At 40.9% G+C, this 20,014-nt stretch overlaps 1 protein-coding gene across 1 annotated transcript in view; it reads left to right on the top strand.

The window, feature by feature from the left end:
* AACS (acetoacetyl-CoA synthetase) overlaps window positions 1-19,527 on the top strand; it is a gene marked incomplete at both ends in the record, with an annotated part of 36,040 nt that extends 16,513 nt beyond the window's left edge. The window contains 13 exons of the mRNA XM_079543862.1: window positions 2,067-2,181; window positions 2,714-2,795; window positions 3,604-3,751; window positions 6,571-6,651; window positions 7,728-7,852; window positions 11,651-11,715; window positions 11,905-12,027; window positions 13,320-13,433; window positions 13,956-14,081; window positions 15,632-15,701; window positions 16,326-16,384; window positions 17,622-17,824; window positions 19,390-19,527. Of these exons, the coding sequence (XP_079399988.1) occupies window positions 2,067-2,181; window positions 2,714-2,795; window positions 3,604-3,751; window positions 6,571-6,651; window positions 7,728-7,852; window positions 11,651-11,715; window positions 11,905-12,027; window positions 13,320-13,433; window positions 13,956-14,081; window positions 15,632-15,701; window positions 16,326-16,384; window positions 17,622-17,824; window positions 19,390-19,527 (1,449 nt within the window). The remainder of the gene's footprint in view (window positions 1-2,066; window positions 2,182-2,713; window positions 2,796-3,603; window positions 3,752-6,570; window positions 6,652-7,727; window positions 7,853-11,650; window positions 11,716-11,904; window positions 12,028-13,319; window positions 13,434-13,955; window positions 14,082-15,631; window positions 15,702-16,325; window positions 16,385-17,621; window positions 17,825-19,389) is intronic.
* Between the last annotated feature and the right edge of the window lie 487 nt (window positions 19,528-20,014).

Here is a 20,014-nt window from a genome sequence, read left to right as displayed (position 1 = left end):
CTTAGGCAGTGTATATCCTTCAATCTCACTTCATGGTCCCAGTAGCTGGTTGTGTGTATGGAGCTGCTGGTTGTGGGTTAGCACTAGAGGGCAGCAGCATTCCATTGGTTTGTAGTTGAGGTTCTGACATTGGGAAAGAAAAATGATTAAAAAAAAAAAATCATTGCAGCATGTAATGATCAATCTGTTCTACAGATATTTTCTGCTTGCGTAGAAAATGACTGTATGGAGTATTTTCTTTATGGTGTGATTTCATCTCTCATCTGGGGAGAGGTTGTTCATCTTGTTTGTGTTACAGAGTCCTGGTATGCTTTTTGTCCATGCTGATGTGCTGTTATTTTCAGCACCCAGCTTTGTTTTGTTTTTGTGATAGGTTTTTCTAATGAAACTTAGCTGTGGAGCAGCATTGCTATCAGTATCACTTATCCTCCTTTGGCTTGGCAGCATGTGTTGGCTTGAATTCAAACCCTAAAATCTCAACAGATCAGGAGAGCTCCTCAGGGAGATTGACTCCTACCCGAAGGAGTAAGTGCTCCTCCTGTGCACTTGCATTAGTCTCATTAACATAAATTAAGATTTTTTGTGTTTGGGGAAATAGCGTCACATTTTCGACGTTCCAAACTGATTGTGTATATATGTTTTCTGAAATCTAGAACTGTCTCTTTTCAGAGCTGCCTACACATTGCAAGTTCTGAATGCTATACATCCAAAGACTGTAAGCATTCAGGAAATGTGCTGTCAGGGGACCAGTGAGTTTCCTCCCACACAGAATACTGCCCTTGGCAGCCTGAGCTTCGTTTCTCTTGTCCCTGCTATTCATTTAAGTGCATTAACAAGAAGGTGCTTCTTTTTGGCCCGTGTATGTAAGAAATTAATGGGTATGTAAGTTTAGAAAGAGGATCTGCTCTTAGAAATGTGTGAGGAGCCTTTGGTAAGGCTTAGCAAAGGGCTTAATTCGTGGGGTCCTTCACAATACGTAGTGCAGGGCTTGAGGCCCATCAACTAGAATGAGCTGAATTTGGTGTACCTGGGCTTTTCATGAAAGCAATTCCTTGCTGAGCCATCTGGTTGGATTAAAGTTCCAGTGTAGCAATTACACGTTCCATCTGTTTGTGTTCCCTTTGTATCACACCAAACTGCCCTGTGGGATTTGATCCTGCCGGTGCTAATGAGTGTGATTGGGTATGTTAGCAGGATCACTAAGACCCTGAGAGTTGTTGTCACCTCTGTTTCTGATCCACACTTGGCTTCAGATTTCATTCCTCTGCTAGAGTACCTTTAGCCTCTGGTTTCTAAGCAGGCAGTGTGGATTTGGGGTGCATATCTGTGTTCAGCATGTGTGTCTATCACACAGACATGCACACTGTGCGCGTTGATCGGTCAGCTCTTCAGAATTGTTGCAGAGGAGTGAGCATGCTGACATCCCTAAGACAGATGGAAGTTTGATTCCGTACTCCCTTGGAGATTAATGTGCTAATGCTTTATTAAAAACCTGTTCTGTTGGTGAACCTGGGGATTTTTTAAAGCTAATTGATACAGTTAGATGTCAGTGCGTTGTCACCGTGTGTGTATGTGTGTATTTAGGAAAAGGAAATGCACCTTCATGCTTTTCTGCATAGTAGAAAGCATTTTCCTTCAAGTGGTTGAGGAAGAAGTGTGTTAAAGTGGCATTCAGCAGTCAGCTGCTATTCATCTTTAATGGTACCCCTGTACCTCACGTGTGCTGTTCAGAGAGCTTTCCTAACAACGTGGAGATCAGCTGTGCTCAGAGCTCCACACTTCTGCAGTAAGCTTCGTATTTGTTATTATTTCATTGCAACCCTGACTCACCCAGCTTGGGAAGGAGTTCAATGCAGATGATTTGATGGATGTTGGAGACATGAAATAGGTTGTTAGAATTGTTATACTTGAAAATCTTGGGATGAGTGAAGGACAGGGACAAGCAGCCTTTTCATGATTCTGCAAAGTCCTACCCTTGCTTCTGACTTGAAACAACACTTGAATTTAACATCGAGTGGATTTTGGTTTGTAACTCATTTTTAACTTGTTTTTCTCCTTGTCCCTAGGGTGTGCTGGACAGATTTTCTCAAATTCAGCCTAAGCTCATCTTCTCTGTTGAAGCTGTTGTGTATAATGGCAAAGAACATAACCACTTGGAAAAGCTGCTTAGTGTGGTAAAAGGTATTTCACTGCATACCATGCATCTTATACCATAACTGCGTCTCCACTGTCACTAAAAATGACACCTTTGGCTGCTTGTTGCTGTCCTTGCTCCCTTACAAAGTCTTTTTGGCCACTTACAGTTGCAGAGCTGAAATGAGGGGAAACTTTTTTGCAGGATTTTAACATAGTCTTTTGCTAGCTTAGTTTAAATCTGTTGATAGCTCTATCAGCATGCATTAGCTGGCAGTCTGAGTGGGGGAACAGGAGCTGTTAATGCTGCTTTTTTATGCCTGTGTGAAGTGCTGCTGAAAACAACTGAAAAGGTTTTACAGCACTAAAATTTGATTTTTACATGTAAGTCTTTTTTTTTAAAGGCTGGCAATAATTGTAGTTAACAGATTTTTGGGGGAGTTTTTTTAATGTCTAAAACTGTATCAATACTCTGTGCATCAGAATTATTTCAGCAATAGGAAATTGGACTGTGTGATGCAAATGGATTTCAAAGACTTATATAACTGAATGTGGTCAATATTTTCTTTCTTCCTTCCAGGGCTTCCAGATTTAAAAAAAGTGGTGGTGATCCCTTATGTCTCCTCAAGAGAAACTATAGATATCTCTAAGATTCCAAACAGGTAATGGGAGCTTTTGAGCTGTGAATCTCTGAGCTAGGGATGAATAGTGATATCTCTTGAAAATGTATGACCTTTTCAACTTGTGAAAGCTAGGATTTAGCCAGATTTCTTGAGGTGGGTCCATACTGAAATAGGTATTATGTTGCCATAGATGTGTTGCTTCTACTAACCACCTGTTGGTATTAATAGCTCTCAGATGAAGGCTCATGATCTTTCCCTTCCAAATCAAGAAATGTATCATGGGATGAATGAGAAAGCACAGGGGGAAAAAAAAAGATCTGGATTTTTCCATTCTTTGTTTCCCTTGCTTTCTCTGTTAGTTCTTCTATCTTCAGGGAATGCAGGGAGGCATTCGATTTGGAACACAGTCCCCATGCTAAAGGTGATCAAGGCTTGAACTGAATTGCACTCAGCGTGTGAAGGAGGTTGGCTGGGCAGCAGTTTCTGCCTCTCTGTGTGCCATCTCAAACTGCTTTGGTCAGGGGATGCCTTGGCTTTGTCATGATGGTAGGCAGAATATCCTGATGATACCCACACTGTAATGTGTTTTGTGGTCTACACATAACCTTGTTCTTTTTTTTTTGTTTTTTTTAAGCAAAACACTAATTAACACACAGGCACTCATTTCCAGAGCTGTTAGCAATTTAAACAGAATAACAGCTAAAACTTAAAAAGTATGTACAGTTTGTGTGTATAGTTGATAGTAAAAGAGCTACCAGGTATAGAGCTAATCTTACATATGAGTTGGGGTAATGCTTTAAAAAACAAACAAAACATTGAGATGTTCCCTTTCTTCCCTCTTATGCAGTGTCTTTTTAGAAGACTTCCTTGCTACTGGGAAAGGAGACCAGGCACCCCAGCTGGAGTTTGAACAGCTGCCTTTCAGTCATCCTCTCTTTATCATGTATTCATCAGGCACAACTGGGGCACCAAAATGCATGGTGCATTCAGCAGGGGTATGTCTTCCCTATGGAACTATGCTATCTGTATATGACTCCCTGTGTTGTGTTTTTTTTTCCTTTAACAGCATCTTAAATCTTAACATACTTCAAGGAGGAATTGATTTCTGACAGTAATCAATTTCTCAGTAACCCACTATTAAACTTTCAAATTTATTGTTGACTGATTGAAAGCAAATATGGGCTAATGAGGAAACAAAATAATTTGATTGCTATGGAGACCTATCAGAGATGTCAGCTGTTGGGAATGTGTATGTGTCACAAAGCTGGTAGAAGTGGCCCAGTTGATGCTTGCAGCAGCAAGCTGAAAGAACTTGAATGGCTGCTTGGAACCAATTTTTGGACACTGTCAAATTTGAGACTCACGGGGAGTTTGCACTTTATCATCTCAGTTTTTTCAGTGATCTTAAGTTTTTGTCAGTTCAGAGCACGTTAAAACTTTCTCTGCTATTGGTGTAGCCCTTCATTACAGGCAGGGATTTTTTCTACTTGTAAGGCAGGCAGAAGGTGCTGTCTAGAACCCTCTTGCCAACTTGTGGTAGTTAAGCTGTGTAACTATTAGCTGCTGTCCTTTGCTTCTGCTAGTTGCTCTGAAAGTCATGGTGAGCATCTTGCAAGACTGCCTGTAGAGTCATTCAAACAGCCCTAAGGCTGGGTTGCTTTATGCACTTTGTGTGTTACTGCTTCCCTGTGATACCAAGGGCTGGAATGTTTGCCCACAAACAAATTCCACACTGCCTGCAACATTCTGCTTTGCTACAGTAGCAATAGATCATACCAGGCTGTGTGAGACATGTGAAATGGTCCCTCTGGGTCACGTCCTATGTTTGGAGAAAGAAGGAAATGCATTTTGAAGTCTGACAGCTGTTTGGAAGCTGTGCTGGCTTCAGCCTGGTTAAATACTTGCAGAAATAAATTAGCAGGAGCAGGGCAGGTGTTTTGTTCAGTGATGCATGATAAGCAGTTGGGAGATGAAAAACACAGATGTGGATTAGCCAACAGGATTCCTCTCTGTTGAGGAGTTTTCTCCTCCTGTTTTATCCACGTGGCCACTTTGCTCACTCTCAGTTTTGCCCCTGCTCCTCATCCCAATGATGTTTTCAGTTAATGCTGCCTGAATGTTGAACAAAACGCTGTGACTCAGGACCAGCAGCCACGAGATGCTGCTCTCTGCACTGCCTCACTTCTTGGCACTGATCCTTATGTGCTGATGATGCGACTCAGGAGCCTCAGTGCCCCTGGCTGATCTTTGACACTCCAGATGCTCAGCACTGCATTAGCTGCATGTTAAGTATAGTGAAGGCACCCAGACCGGTGGGTTTTTATCAGCTGCCAGCTATGTCCTGTAATGCTAAATGCTTAAGATGTATTTTGAGTGTCCTACTAGTGCTGTAAGGAAGTGGAAGTGAAGCAAGTTGAATAAATGAGCATGAGAGAGCATGTTAGGCTGCAAGCTTCTGAACTTTATTGCGCTCTCCCAGAGTACGCTTACTTTTTTTTATCAGAGTTACAAGTTTGTTTTCCTTGGGGAACTGTTCATGGCCTGTGCCTAAAGTCATTATTAGATTAAAAACACACCTTTGTGTTGGCTCCAGAGTTGTGAAAAAGTAATAACTAAATGAAAGGGAAGCAAGATGTTATTTTAATTGAATTTGGTTTTCAGTTTCGCTACTTGGTGTGGCTCTTCCAGAGTGCATACTTTTGTATATGGGATATTTATGTTAACACCTGGATTTCTTCTGGCAAAGCTGAGAAGTTATTCATAACATTTCTACATCCAAAATACAAGCATTTTAAATGTAGATAACAGTAGTGTATAGCTAGATGGCAGCATAGTGACAGCTTAGTATATTCAAGCAGTAGCAGGTGAATTTGGACCTCATACCAGAGAGAAAATCAGATTTACTCCTTTAGTTTTATTTGATGTTTTCTGCCTTTTCTCCCAAAGTGCGTGCTGTTCTCATCACTTTTTCATTTCAAATGTTCATCTGTAATCTCTTTTCTTTTAGCATAAATTTTGCTGCATGGCCGTGAGGCTACAACTCATTGCATCAATGGAAAAAAAAAATACAAACCCCACTTAATTTTAAAATCAGGCATGTTGTGTCACTGCAGTGGAGTGACTCAGTGAAGTAGTTTGTAAACTTCCTTGGCTTTACATATTACATGTTAATGATTAGGAAAGTACAGCTGGATCTCAAACAGAAGTGAAAAGAAGATATTTCACTGCTCCACTGTTAATGCTGATGCTTTGAACAGTGAGATTTTTCCACATTGCTAGTTAGTTCAATATTTATAAGCTATATGTATGGTTATGTCTTTTGTTTCTTGAGCGTTAATAGGAAAATTGATTTGTATGAATAATAAATGGTAGCTGCTACAGTTCACAGCAGCTGTAGGTCCCTCCAACCTGCCCAGATGTACTGAAGATAAAATCCTCCTGCTTACCTACCTGGCAAATCTGATTGGTGAAGCCATACTGTGAAAATTATAGCCTGCATGGAGTATTCTGCAACTCTGATGGCTGAATAGAGCTGGAAGGGAAGAAAGCTGTTTACTCCACAAAATTACAAGTGATGTGCAGTGGGAATTACTGAGGTCTAATGAGAAAGTCTGGAAAGTTACGTGAGAAAATGGAGAATGCAATTGCTGCTGCTGCTTTAGATAGGCCCTGGGATTTACTTCAGTTGTGGTTAGGAGGAAATGCTTGTCAGTAATCCTGGAGTGCGTCCTGACAAATTAGTTTTTGGAAGACTGAGTACTGTCAGTTTTTTTTCTATGTAAACTTAATTTTTTACTTCACTTTTTTTTTTCAGGGTACATTAATACAGCACCTGAAGGAACACATTCTTCATGGCAACATGACCAGCAGTGACATCATTATGTACTACACAACGGCAAGTGTGGCTCACTGAGGCACTTCTAAAAAGCCTTTAATGCATTTTCCTTACAAGTCTGAGAGTTTTTCCCACAAATCTACAAGTTCACTTTTATGTACTTTTAGTTCTTGCTCTGTGAAGAGCCATCCTGTTTAACTGGGATTTACATAAATATAGAAATAAAATATTAGGTGAAAAGTTTGACCTTTCTGATGAACGTCACATTAAATGTTTCTGATCTAATTAGTGAGGAAAACTAATTTATTTTTACAGCCTGTTAGGGTCATTGATCTAACCTCCTCATCAATTTAATCTGCAAAACAGACTCTACCTTCCTTCTTCATGTAATTGACCATACTGAAGATGAGAATTTTTTGTTGTTCTGTTTTGATGGAGAAGGAAAAATTTGCACGTCTGAGTTCAGTAGAGGGAAGGAATAAAGCTGAGTGACCTTTGGAGGACTTCAGCTGTGTTTTCTTTAACGTTGTTGTAGTGAAGAAAATGATTCTGCAGTCTTCTCTAACAGTGTGAGAAGGCTCATGTCTCTCCTCGTGTTCCTTTCTAAACTTTGACACCACTAATTGGTCTGCAGTACTTCTGCAGGGGAGCTGTAATTACCTTGTCCTAATGTTGTTCCGTATTGTGACTCGTGCTTTAAAGCTGTATGTATAGGGAGATGTGGGATCCCTATCTCAATAGGTACTTATGAGGATACGTTCTGAGCATTCATCAGTAATGGGTGCCTGATCCAGTCTTGGGACAGGTGCGAGGAGAGTCAGTGCTCCAGCCTTGTTTTCTGATTTCTAAACTGTGTGATTGGAGATAATCAGCAGGGAGGTATAAACTCACGTGCTGGTTTAAGTTTCAAACCTTTGGATGAGGAAAATGGAGGAGTAGATGGCGTATCTTGCACAAGGGCAAGAGGCATGCTTTGTGCCAGCTGACTGTGCAAAAAGTCATGATTTCTCTAGTTGCCCTTGGCTCCTCTATAGCTGTATGACAGCAATACTCCTGGGCCTGTGGTAGAACTGCCAGTAAAGTGGACGAGTAGTTGACAAAGATAGAAAGTAATTTTGATATTTTCTCTGTTCTAGACTGGCTGGATGATGTGGAACTGGTTGGTGACGGCGCTTGCTACTGGAGCTTCAGTGGTTTTGTATGATGGATCTCCTCTAGTCCCATCACCAAATGTGCTCTGGGACTTGATTGACCGACTAGGGTAGGTAACAAATCTTAAGTCAAATGGTCTTTGCTTCTGTTAAAATGCTCACGTGAAACCAACCCCATTAAGGATGCTTTCTTGGTCAAAAGCTTGTATGTGGGGTGACACAGTTTTGGCTTGATGTTGAGTAGAACAGATTCTTTAAATTTCACACTATAAACAGTCTTTGAAAGCAGAAGAGACAAAGTTTGATCATTTAAAAATGGATTCAGGCATTTGGGTCCCCAGCAAACAAAGAATTTTGGTTCAGTAGTCAGTTTTCAAGAGCAGCCTTTTCGAAATGTAGTAATTGGGAGCAATCTGAAGAGAAATTTCTCAGAACACTCCGAACTTTTAAGAATCTTTTGTTTCAAGCAGCTCAATGTATGACTCAATATAACATGTTTACTTCAAGACAGAAGTTTACTGGAAAGGCTCAGCAGGGCTACTTATATTTCCATATTTTGCTTTTTAATTTATAGTGCTGAATTCTTAGCCATTTTTTAGTTGTTTTACAAAGTTCTTTGTACCTAACAGTGCTCAAAGTGCCCTCTGTCCAACCCCAGGAAAATGACAGGGATCAGGTGAACAACTGAAATCCTGTGGTGCTATTTAGCTGCTGAGTGCACTGGTTAAACTTTGATTTTTGCTATTCACCCATTTTTCAAACTGTAAGGAGTGTAGATCTGAGTGCTGTTACTTTATAGTAAAATGGGCGTAATTTTTTGTTGGTAATTAAAATTAATTTGTTGCAGAAGGTGGATGCCAAAAGCCTGACTTTCTGACTCTCGATCATTAATAATTTAAACTTTGTTCTGTCTTTTGTGCCATGCAATATTTAAAGACTGTCATTTAGTCTCTGGGTATTATAACTGAAAGTTAATATCTTGTTAGAATGCTTCCAGTTGGGGAAAAAAAAACCAAACAAACACAACTTTCCTCCCCTACCCACAAACCCCCTAAAAAACATTGGAACAGGCAGAAATGTAGACTCAAGAAATAAGATGGCTTATTTTTAAGCATTGTTTCTACATGCCAAAAAGTAAGTGAAGATATCTCAAATGTGTCTGCATGTCTCACTTTTGTAATCTGGTGCTAAAAGCGGTGGCCATCTGTGTGGTGCTTCATAATGCAGTCTGTTCCCAACTCAGTTATGTGTTACATATTAAAAAAAAAAAGCTTCAACATGTTAAGACTTCCTCACTTTACTGAAGATGCACCATGCTCTCCTTTGGTTATCTTGATGGTGCTATAAAAACGCTATCGTGCTGCTCAGCAAGAGTTACTTCTGTGGACATCAGTGAAAGATCTATTTAAGTGAACTGTATTTAATAATTACCCATCAGTTATGTAGCATTTGGAAGGAAATAATAGCAGATTAGTCTCTGTATGTGCTGGACAGGAAGACTTTAAAAATAGAGAAGTATTATGTATTCTATCTGTAAAACAAGAAATAACCTGAAGCATGGAAGAGAAGTAAGATACAGTAAAAAGAGAGATTTTTACAAGAGTGAAACTAGTTGGTGTGATTGGGCTGCATGGTAAATGAAGGAGAGATTTCTTCCTTCCTGCCCAAGGGTGGAAGCCTCTCAACTCATCTCATCCACCTGAATGGTGAAGAAAGGCACCCCTGATGGCAGTGGGGTAGCTCTCTTTCCATTTCTGAAATGGTGTGATTATCTCAAGTGCTGTTCTGCCTTGCATCTTGCCTTTGGAGTGAAGATAGGATCTTGTTTTAACTTGGTTACACTGATGTATGTGTTGCCCTAGCTCTGTGCGTTCAGCCCATAGCCCTTATCCTAGTTTGTTTCTGCTCTTGTTCTTGAGTGAGTTGATTGCTGTAACGTAAAATGAATTAGCAGGGAGCAGGGCTTCTTGAAGGTCAGCAGAACCATCCAGCTAGCACTTCTGATGGAGTTGGAAGGGGTAGAGCCTTCGTTTCAAATTGCACTGGAAAGCTCTTTTCTCTTTTTTTCCTTTACTTGATTTGAGAACCAAAAATTACCAGGGCTGCTCTGAAAGTAATGCCTCCTCTTTTATGATGTCTGCTCACAATGTCAGAGGCAGATGGTGGTGGTAGAGTGGTAGAAGTTGAACCTTCCCATCAATGTTCTGCTACATTTTGTTGCTGTATGGCAAATGGGAGTGGCTCATGGTTAGAATTATGTTGAAAAACAGTGTTTTGAAGTAGCTGAGAATTTGCTCTATCAAATAGTGCTATTGTGCAGTTTGTATCTGTGGTAACATCCATGGTAATAAATAGGAGGCTCCTGAGCAACTTCCTAAACTTTCTCTTGGTTCCTGTTGAGATTAATGGGACCTCAGAGCCTGTTTGTTAAAGGAGTAAACAAAGATTCTATTTCAGCCTGCTGATTTCTTAAACTGGCTTTCATTGATTACAGAAAATAGCTCAGTTTTTGCAAATGCAGTAATTACTTTTCTGGAGGATTGGGAAGGATTCGCTGTGCTTTGCTGTTTTTGTGGGTTTTCTAGAAAGTATGTAAGAACTGGAAGGTGGTGTTTCTGGGCTGCATTTCCTGCATCAGCCAGGGGTAGATGTCTTCCCTCTCTTTCTCTTTCCCCCCCAGTGTTCAGTTGGGTGTTTAATACATTAAGATAGGGATGTATTAAAAGGTCCCTTTTGATCAGAAAGCCAGAGTTGCAGTTATTGCATTCGACACAGAAGACTACATCCCTCCTGCATTCACAGGGAACAGATCCCAGAACTCTCTCAGATCTTGCAGGATGGGTGCACTGGTTCTGAACTTCAGTTCCTGCTATCTGCTCAGTTCAGTACTTCTATTGCTGATGCACAAGTTTTTCTCCACACCACTGCTCTGGGTACAGATATGAGAAGTGTCTTGTTTCTAATTTGTCCAATGTGCGAAATGGACAACATTCTCAAGGCTGTATTTTATTTATTACATTAATTGAAATATTTAACACAGTGCCTTCAGTGTTGTTGTGAACGTCCTATTTAATGTAATTGCTCTCGGTCTGATTGCATTGTCATAAAGACCAGTAATGTGCAACTGAGAGATAGAATGGTCTGCTCGGTTCTGGAGATGCTAAGCATGATGTCTGTACTTTAATGTGTGCACTGGCTGTTGTAACATAGGATTACTGTGATTTAATGAGAAGCCAAAAGCAGCTGGAATAGGAATTCTCCCTGAACCTTCCCCCCTCTCAAGGATACGTACAGCCAGATACTGAATACTGCCTTTGCATGTACTTACTGCAGTGACAGAATTCATTTATTAAATTAGCTAGGCCAAGCTTCATGTTCAGTTAGACATCTGCAGCTCAGACTTCCATCAGTGGGAACATGTATCTGCAGAGCAAATCCCCGACTGCTGTGTTCAGAGGCAAGTATTCTTTGTTACACTGTGCCCCAAAACGGCAAAATTTTGCTATGTTGCAGTGTAACAAGGCGGCAGGTCTGTGTTAAACAGCTCAGTGGCAATTATGCCCAATTAATGGAGTAAATGTTGTAACGTTTTGTGATGTCTTTGGAGCGTTCGGCAGTTAAGAATTCCTGTAAATGAAAGTGAACGTTTTCCAGGAGGTGGGAAGGCTTTGCTTAATATTTAAAGATAGAATTAAAAGTTTCAAAGCTACAGAAATGACGTGTGGTCTGAATTATTTTGATGGCTCGAAGGAATGCTCCCCTGCACTTAAAGCTTTAGGAGACTTCAGTGCTTGACTAATCAATGCATGGAGTGCCTTCAGCCTCTGCTTACTGCAGTGGGGATTGCCAACCTTCTGAATCTTAGTGTGTTTAAATATGTAAAACTTTTAAACTTTTTCTCCCTCTAGGATCACCATCCTTGGAACGGGTGCCAAGTGGCTTGCTGTGCTAGAAGAGAAAAACTTAAAACCATGTAAGCTTCTGAAAGCTATTGCATCTCCTTTGTTTGTTTGTTTTTACCCTCTGCCCTGCCTTTCTTCTCAGATTCCAGCCCTTGTCACAAACAAATCTTACCTCATTTTTGTGGGTTGTAGTGTGGAACGGTTACAAACTCTTGTGAAGATTCAACCTGACCTTAGTTTGTGGATTTCCTCCTTTAAAGGTGAAACACACAACCTCCAAACGCTCCATACTATACTGTCTACAGGATCGCCTCTCAAATCTCAAAGCTATGAGTATGTCTACAAACACATAAAGAGCAGTGTCCTCCTGGGATCCATTTCAGGTGATGCTTCTACGCTATATGCATCTTAATTCTGTTCATTGCCTTTATATTTCCTTTTTGCTTGTTTGCTACTGTGCCTTCAGGAAACCTAGACGTTGGAGCATTCGGGCTTGGGTAGAGTTAAACTGGAATTAATTCTCTCTTGTGCAGATACCTTATGAGTAATTCAGCATGCCATAATGAAGCTCATACAGGAAAGCTTTTAGATTGAATGTTTCTGATATGGTGGATGTTCTGCATTTTAGCTTCTATTTTTTTTTTTTGAAGCAGGATCATTTATTTTGACTCGCTGTCCTTAGGGGTTGCAGGGTGAGATCAAGAAAAGAGTCTATTAACCTACAGAACATAGTGCTCTGAAAATAGCTGACTTCAGCAGGAAATGCCTCTTAGAGAGGTTTTTCCATGCTCCCGTTTCAATTCTTTTGTGCCACATAATTGGCACAGCAGACAGATCTTTGTAAATTATATAATTAGAGAAATATCAAGCCCACATACTGTGTAGTTTGTTGTGAGGAGTGCTGGCTGAGGCAACTCCTGTACATAGAAGGTCCCTCATAACTCCTCATGCTGCTTTGTAATGAAGACTGAGTTTTCCCAGGGCTTTTAAGCTTCGTTTAGTTTGATGTTATAGTCTGACTATTCTGCTTCTGAAGTCACTCTGCTCTTAGTAAGAGTAGTGCTGGATTCTAGACTTGCTGCTACAGACATTAATGGTCTCAAATGTGGAAAACTGTTTTGATAACTAAAGCCAGCAGTATTGATTTTGTCTTAGAATTCTACATCTTTAAAGACCTGTAAGTATTCCAGTTGTGTGCACTTTCTCAATGCCTATTTTTATTGGGAGAACTGCTCATCCTCTGAGTGTGGTTGCCTCCTCCTTGGCTGCCAATGAGAAGAAGGAATAGAAGCTATGTATTGAGTGGAAGAGCTAGTTCAAGCTAATGAAAACAAACAAGAAAAGATTTCCAAGTGGTCTTGAATATTGAAGTCAGTGCAGTAGGGCTTGTTTCTTTTCTCATTCTTACATAAATGGATTTTTTGTAATGAGCCTCAAGAACCTACTGATATGGATCTACTGGAAGAAAAGCTATGCCTTAAGGAACTTTTCTGCGTGAAAGGTGTTCATGTTTGAAGCGTTGCACACACAGAACAGGAGAAGAAAGCTCTGCTGTGAGAAATCATATAGCAGTGGTAATACTGACTGTTGTCTGTGCTGCATAACGTGGTTAGAAACATTTGACAAAGGCAGCAGTCTGACGTTCTGGAGTTATTATAGACTTCTTCTGTTTTAGGTGGGACAGATATAATTTCATGTTTCATGGGTCAGAATGTTACGATTCCAGTTTACAAAGGAGAAATTCAGGCCAGAAATCTTGGGATGGCTGTGGAAGCATGGAATGATGAAGGTACCTATTCTCAAAATGTTATTGCACTTACAGAACAGCAGTTATGATGTTAAGTGTGCCAGTCATCAGATGGCTGTCAGCTGTGAGTAGTGATTTCACTATAGAGATGTGTTCCACGAAACCTTTTTCTGGATCTGTCTGATCTGGAGTGTGAAGCATTACAATGAAAATAAATGTGTAAAAAACAAACAAAAAAACTCTGCTTTTCCATTGCCTTGAGGAAGCACACTGGGCCAAGTTGTAGCCTCTGTGTGTGTGTGTGCTAATCAGCTGTGTTGTTGTAGATGCCAGTCTGTCCTTCCCCTGTGGTATAAGTGTCCTTAAGTTACTAAGTTAATAAGTCCTTAAGCTGAGGTAGGGATGAGTTCATGAATTAAATAAACTGTAAGATCATCAGTCATCCCTTACCTCATATCTGCATCAACATCAACATTTGTTATTTACACGCAAGATGCTTTTTGCTTTGCTATTCAGTTGTTTACGGAAGGGAAATGCAGGAAGTAACTTCTTCTTTGTAAACAGGAAAACCAGTTTGGGGTGAGAGTGGAGAGCTGGTTTGTACCAAGCCCATTCCCTGTCAGCCTACACACTTCTGGAATGATGAGAATGGAAGCAAATACAGGAAGGCTTATTTTTCAAAATTCCCAGGTATGTGATGGAGGGGGTTGGATGTCGCTCTAGCTGCCAAGTGTAAAGATTGTATTGCTGCTATTGGGAAGGTACAGGTTTGTTCCTGCCCAGGGATAGGCAGGTGCAGCTCTAAAATGAGACTGTGAGGATGGGAACTCCAAGGCATATCTGATAATTCTCACTCCATTATTTTTGGTGTTTTAAATATGGATTCAAATCACTTTAATAAGAATGTCTGGAAAGCTGCAATCCTATTTTGCTCCTGCTCTCATTAGGCAGATATATGGCTACAACAGCTTGGTAATCTGCAATGCAGACATAAACTGCTTGGCATGAGTGTGAAGCAAAAGTGCTCGATAGGTCAGGGAGCAATCTTCCATTAATGAGTTCTACAGCACCTCTGCCAGGCTGCTCCTGTCTGGCAGGAATGGATCCTAGGGGATAAGTGCTAGCCTGCTGCTTCCATTGCATGAGGCTTAGGTATGCACTGCCTCAGACGTGCATATTCTGCATTCATACAGGCTTTCAGTGCTGCTAAGAGTAAGAGGAAATGATGCTGACAGCCAGAGGCTTTCATCCTAATCACTGTGAGAACTCTGTTCATCCAGCTTTTGCATATGCAGAGTGGTGATGCTGTACTCCCTGCTGCCCACCGGACAGGGGCTCATAGGAGCAAGTCCTTGAGCACTTTCTTTCTGGAAAGGCTTTCTATAAACAGCAGTGTAGAAGCACAAGAAAAACTGGGATGTGCAGAGGAGATAATTACATAGGAAGATTGAGGGAATATGGGAGTTGGTCAGCATGAGTGTGACAGTAAGAAGTAGAAAGACACTGAGAGTTGTTGGGCTGAAGTAATGATGGTTCCGAGGTTTGTGTGAAACTCTTTTCCTTGTAAATAGGCTTGCAGTTGTAACAGCAATGATGGCAAATTGTGTTACATGATGTATGCAATCGAGGCTTGTTTTTCTTTAGGAAAAATTTAATAGAGCTGGCTTGAATTTCTGCTTGTGACAGTCTGCTGTATTGGTCTCAGTCTTAAAAATAATACGAGAATTATTCCTGTTCTGAAGAGTCAAATCTGATACTATGTTATCAAGAGTATTAAGCACATAAGCTCCTTAGTGAACTGCTGAGACCTATTGTGCAAACCCAGAGAGCTTCTTGCACAGAATTGTACACTGTGAAAGAAGTGGGTCAAGAAAGACCAACGGGAATACTGTTACCTTTGTGAAGGATTCTTTGTTTCCTTAAATTGTGGTGTTCAGAGCAGAGTTTTGTCAGCTTTCTAGAGGATGCTGCGTAGCCTGCAAACAGGCAATCAGAAAATAATCTGGGGTTTGATCAGAATGTGTGAGCTGCTTTTGTGTGTGCCAGCTTAGTTGTGATAACTGCAGAAACAATCCACGCTGTGTTGAAGTACTGCTGCGTTTGCTGTGGGTGGCTCTTCAGGTACATCGGATGCAGTAGGATTCTTGCTGTGCAATAGAAGATGCACGAGTTATTACACAAATGTATTTTGTAAGTGGAAGAATGAGAAATCTGCTAAAAGCATTGTCATTCTCTCACAGGTGTTTGGGCCCATGGTGATTATTGCAAAATTAATCCCAAGACAGGAGGAATTGTCATGCTTGGGCGCAGGTACAGTATGATGGTGAAAGTGTTTTCCATAAGCAGGCCTTAAAATTGGCAAACTTACCCTTATTGCAGAAAGGCAGCCATTGAGTTGTTAGAGATGATAGAAAAATTGGAGGTCACAAATGGGGGTAAATGTTATGCTTGCATTTGCATTCTAGTGTTCAAAATAAAGGCGAGTGACTGTGTTGGAGCTGTGTGGCTCTGTCACAAACAGGTCTACTTGCAGGCATAAGGTGTGAGGCTGCTGTGTGTGAAACACGAGTTTCTCAGTTGCTGAGAAGTAATGGCACACAACTGCAGTGCAGTGAAGTTCTAGGAAGTCTTTTTCCTGTTTTGTCAGTGTACACCTCTAAGCTAAGGAGAGAGAACTAGCTGCATTTGGGCTACTGTGAGGAGGAGGGGGGGAAATGGGAATGGATAATGCTGGATTTCTCTGTACAATTTTGTTGTAATGAGCAAAAGGCCTTTTTCACAGCATCGAGTTATTTTAAAATTCTGTTTCTTATGTGGCTGTCTGCATATTCACTGCATGAAACGTGGAGAAACTTGGTTAACTGCATCATTTTTTTCTTTTGATCAAGCTGTAATTACGTTTTAATGCCTCTTTGTTTTGTGTGTGACTTTCAGTGATGGTACATTAAATCCAAATGGAGTAAGATTCGGAAGTTCTGAAATCTATAATATAGGTATGAAATCAACTTTTCACATCCTTTAACTATAACCTTGTTGCCATAAATCTGAGATACGAGTGCTATAGAGGTGTCTGGAAAGGCTGAGTGATAAAACTTGCTCTTTTTCAAATGGAAAATGGTACATATTAACATGAACAATAAAAGTCTGTCCTGTAGACTTGAAATTGGTTGCCTTCCTAAAGCATCTAGAGCAGATAGTGCAGGTGACTGCAGTCAAGTCACTGCAGGTGACTTGAGACGTTCTCTGTAAGATGTTGCTTTCATATAACAAGATCTTACAGGTATTTCAATCAAATTTAGAGAGTACTTCTGAAGCTATGCTTTCTTTTTCCCTTAGCCAAGCTCTTGACACTATTTTGTTTTATCTCATCGTTCCTGATAAGTACTTGAGCTTATGTTACAATAACTGATTGAAAAGAAGGATTGCAGGTGAAGCCAAAAGTGCAAAGGAATGGGGAGGCTAGGTTGCACTGCTGAAGCCTGTTCAATTGAAATAGTGTTCTGCTGGGGACGGTGTCTTCCCAGTGCTGTGTGAGGTTTGGAGGATCAAGTTCCCTTAGCTGCAGAAGAGCTGTGTGGGTGTTTGTGGCAGCTGCCCTGGGTCATGCTCCATTTCTGCACTGCGGTGCTTCAGCTGGGTAACAGGCTTCTCGTGTTGGAAGGCTTACCCTGGTACAACTGACATCTTGTTCTGCCTCCCCAGAATAGGGAACAGGGTTCTGTAGTATAAATAGCAGTTTTAGCAGGGACTGGTTTGAATCCTTACAATTTGAATCTAGTGCAGCCTCCATGAGACTGTCAAGATGCAAACTGCTTCGTATCTCAAACGTCTGCCTTGTGGAGGGCGGTGTAGCTGCGTGCCAAGGTGTGAATCTTCCCTTGGGCACCTGTTGCCACACCTTGTTCCTATGTGATCAGATGTGTTAGATTTCTGTCTAAGCAGCAACTGGAGATTGGGAGACAAACCAAAGACAATAGTTTTGTGTAAAAACCGTCATCAGCTCCATTTTTGTTGTCCTGGGCCTACATACAGATGGCCCTTAAAACTTCAGCTGAGCAGGAGTTAGAATCTCAAAGCTCCTGGAGGCAAGGCTTGCAGAATGACCTAGCCAGGAAGTCTGCTTTCCCTTTGTATATCCCAGGAAGTAATGCTTTCTTTTGCAATTACAGAAATCCTGTGTTCAGAATAAAACAAAACACGCGCTAAAAATGACTCTTCTTTGATTTCCAGTTGAGGCCTTTGAGGAGGTTTCTGACAGCCTCTGTGTCCCTCAGTACAACAAGGATGGGGAGGAAAGAGTGATACTCTTCTTGAAGATGGCTTCAGACCATGCCTTCAGCGAGGACCTGGTGAAAAGAATTCGAGATGCAATCCGTGTAGCACTTTCTGCCAGGCATGTTCCAAGCCTCATTCTAGAAACCAAAGGCATTCCGGTATGTCGTGAAAAATGCTGCCTACTTTTTTTCTTTGTCACCTTGAATAGTAATTAAGGAGCAGTTGTCATTGCTCTTCAAGCCCACATGCATGGAAATTTTAGCATCTCAAAAGTGTATTCGAGCTTTATAAATAGTTTGTCTATGTTGCCTAGCAACATCATTTCATCTCCTTTTCAGCTAAGTGTGTTTTTGTTTTTTTTTAACAATACCTAAAAATGCCCGTTCTCAGCTTATAAATATACAAGCTGCTTTTTCTCAGTAATATATACTTGAAGTCTTTTAAAGGAAAATATTAGGAAGGTAATTTAACTTAAGCTTTTCACGCTACCCATAAGCTTGGTTTGTTTCTGTTTTCCAGTTTCAAATGACATCCTTATGAAAGCTGAGAGCGCTGAGCAAATTTATGAAATCATTTTGCAAACCGTTTCACTTGTACATCTGTTTAGCCATTTAAAATGTAGCTTTATCACTGTCTTCCCAGTAGCAATAACTAAAAATCTTTCTGCTTGTGAAAGGCAGAGAGGAAAAATGTACAGCTAAAGGTACTGCATGCTCAGTCTTCTGGAATTGTGAGCTGTAGTATTCTACCCTACTCCTCCTTGCTGTATGAACTCTTATTTGGGAAGCCCATCTCTTACCTAGTCCTCTCTGATACTACAGCCTCCTCAACAGCTCTATGGACACCTTATTGCAGGATGGGGATGCAGGCTGTGTTGTCTTGAGGCCACATGCAGGTTTGAGGCTTCAGACCCATCATTTTGTGCTCTGGTACCTCATCTACTGTTCCAGGGCACAGGACTGCCAACTTCATAATACACAGCGATCTGGATCTGATCTGTTGGGTTATTTCTGAATCAAGTTGCTCTTCTCCAATAGTATTAGCTTTACAGTGTTGTCATAGCATGAACATAAAAGCCCCTGCATCTGACAAATGGTGAAGGTTAGATTTTTCCAGGCTGTGGTTTGGTTTCTGCATGAAGTGTTCAACTTGTAAGCTGCATAAATCACTTGGATGTACAGCATAAAGTTGATGGCAGTGAAGTGTTTATGACAGTCTGTCCCTCAGGAAAGCATGCTTAGATCATTAATTAGTTCACACTTTGACTGAATTTAAAATGGAGTGAATTTTAATTACATTTCAGGTAAATATTCCAGTGGAAAAACGATCAAAGCTGTCTCCTATCTTTCTTTGAAGGTTTTGCTTGGAAAGGAAACCTCTTTTCTGCTACTTATAGAACTGTATTTTCTGATGGGGGGATAGAAACCTGTCTAATCCTGACTTTATGCTGCCATTGCCTACTGGTGGAAATAGCACTGCTGTGCTTCAGTAATGCAGAGCATTGTTTTTCATGAGATCTCCAGGTGTTCAGAAGCACTGTGGGCTCTGCGTACAAATCTTCACCGTCCCATCCTGACCTGATAAACACTGATCAAACGTAGCAGAAAAGGGAAGGTGTGAGGCTGCACTGTGGCTGGGTTCTTAGGTAGGCGTTCTTATTAATCTTTCCATGAAGCTGCTGCATGAAAAGTGTAATTCTGTCGTTGCTGGCTTTGTTTTTCAGTATACGATCAATGGGAAGAAAGTGGAAGTGGCCGTGAAGCAAATAATTGCGGGGAAAGAAGTAGAGCAGCGGGGAGCTTTCTCAAACCCAGAGACTTTGGACCTCTACCAAAATATTCCTGAGCTTCAGAATTTCTGAAGCCACGTGTTCGTGGTTGTTGGTTTGGGTTTTTTTTGCGTCTGTCTGTGTTCTGTGTTTGTTTTGTATATACCAATGCTGTATGTAAAGAAAAAGCTCTATTTAATACCAGTGGTTCTTTTAAAAGAAACAGAAATATCTTGTAAAGTGCATTCTGAAAGGCTCGGGTGAAGCTTAGCTCCCTTTTATTGCTTCAATATGCCATACGTCCAGCCTGGAAGGAGGAACCTGCCTGTGCTGATTTTTGTATCTATGCCGAATGCGTTGTTTGTGGTTAGACTCCCCTCAGCAGCCCATCAGATGGGAGCACCATTAGCAGATGTTACAGCTGATAATAGAATATTTCTTTCACAAAATGTTCACGTTTTTAAAAAGAGGAAACTGGATTTTTAGCGTCTTTCTTTTTCAATGCGTTTTAGAGCCACCTGCAAGGAAGGTGCAGCAGTTGTAACTACTTGTCTGTGAAACACAGAGGCATCCTACGCGT

This window comes from Tetrao urogallus (assembly GCF_951394365.1).
Source record: "Tetrao urogallus genome assembly, chromosome: 17".
In the NCBI taxonomy this organism is placed as follows: Eukaryota; Metazoa; Chordata; class Aves; order Galliformes; family Phasianidae; genus Tetrao; species Tetrao urogallus.
The sequence above is the reverse complement of the archived record's forward strand: the minus strand, read 5'-3'. Positions and strand labels throughout refer to the sequence as shown.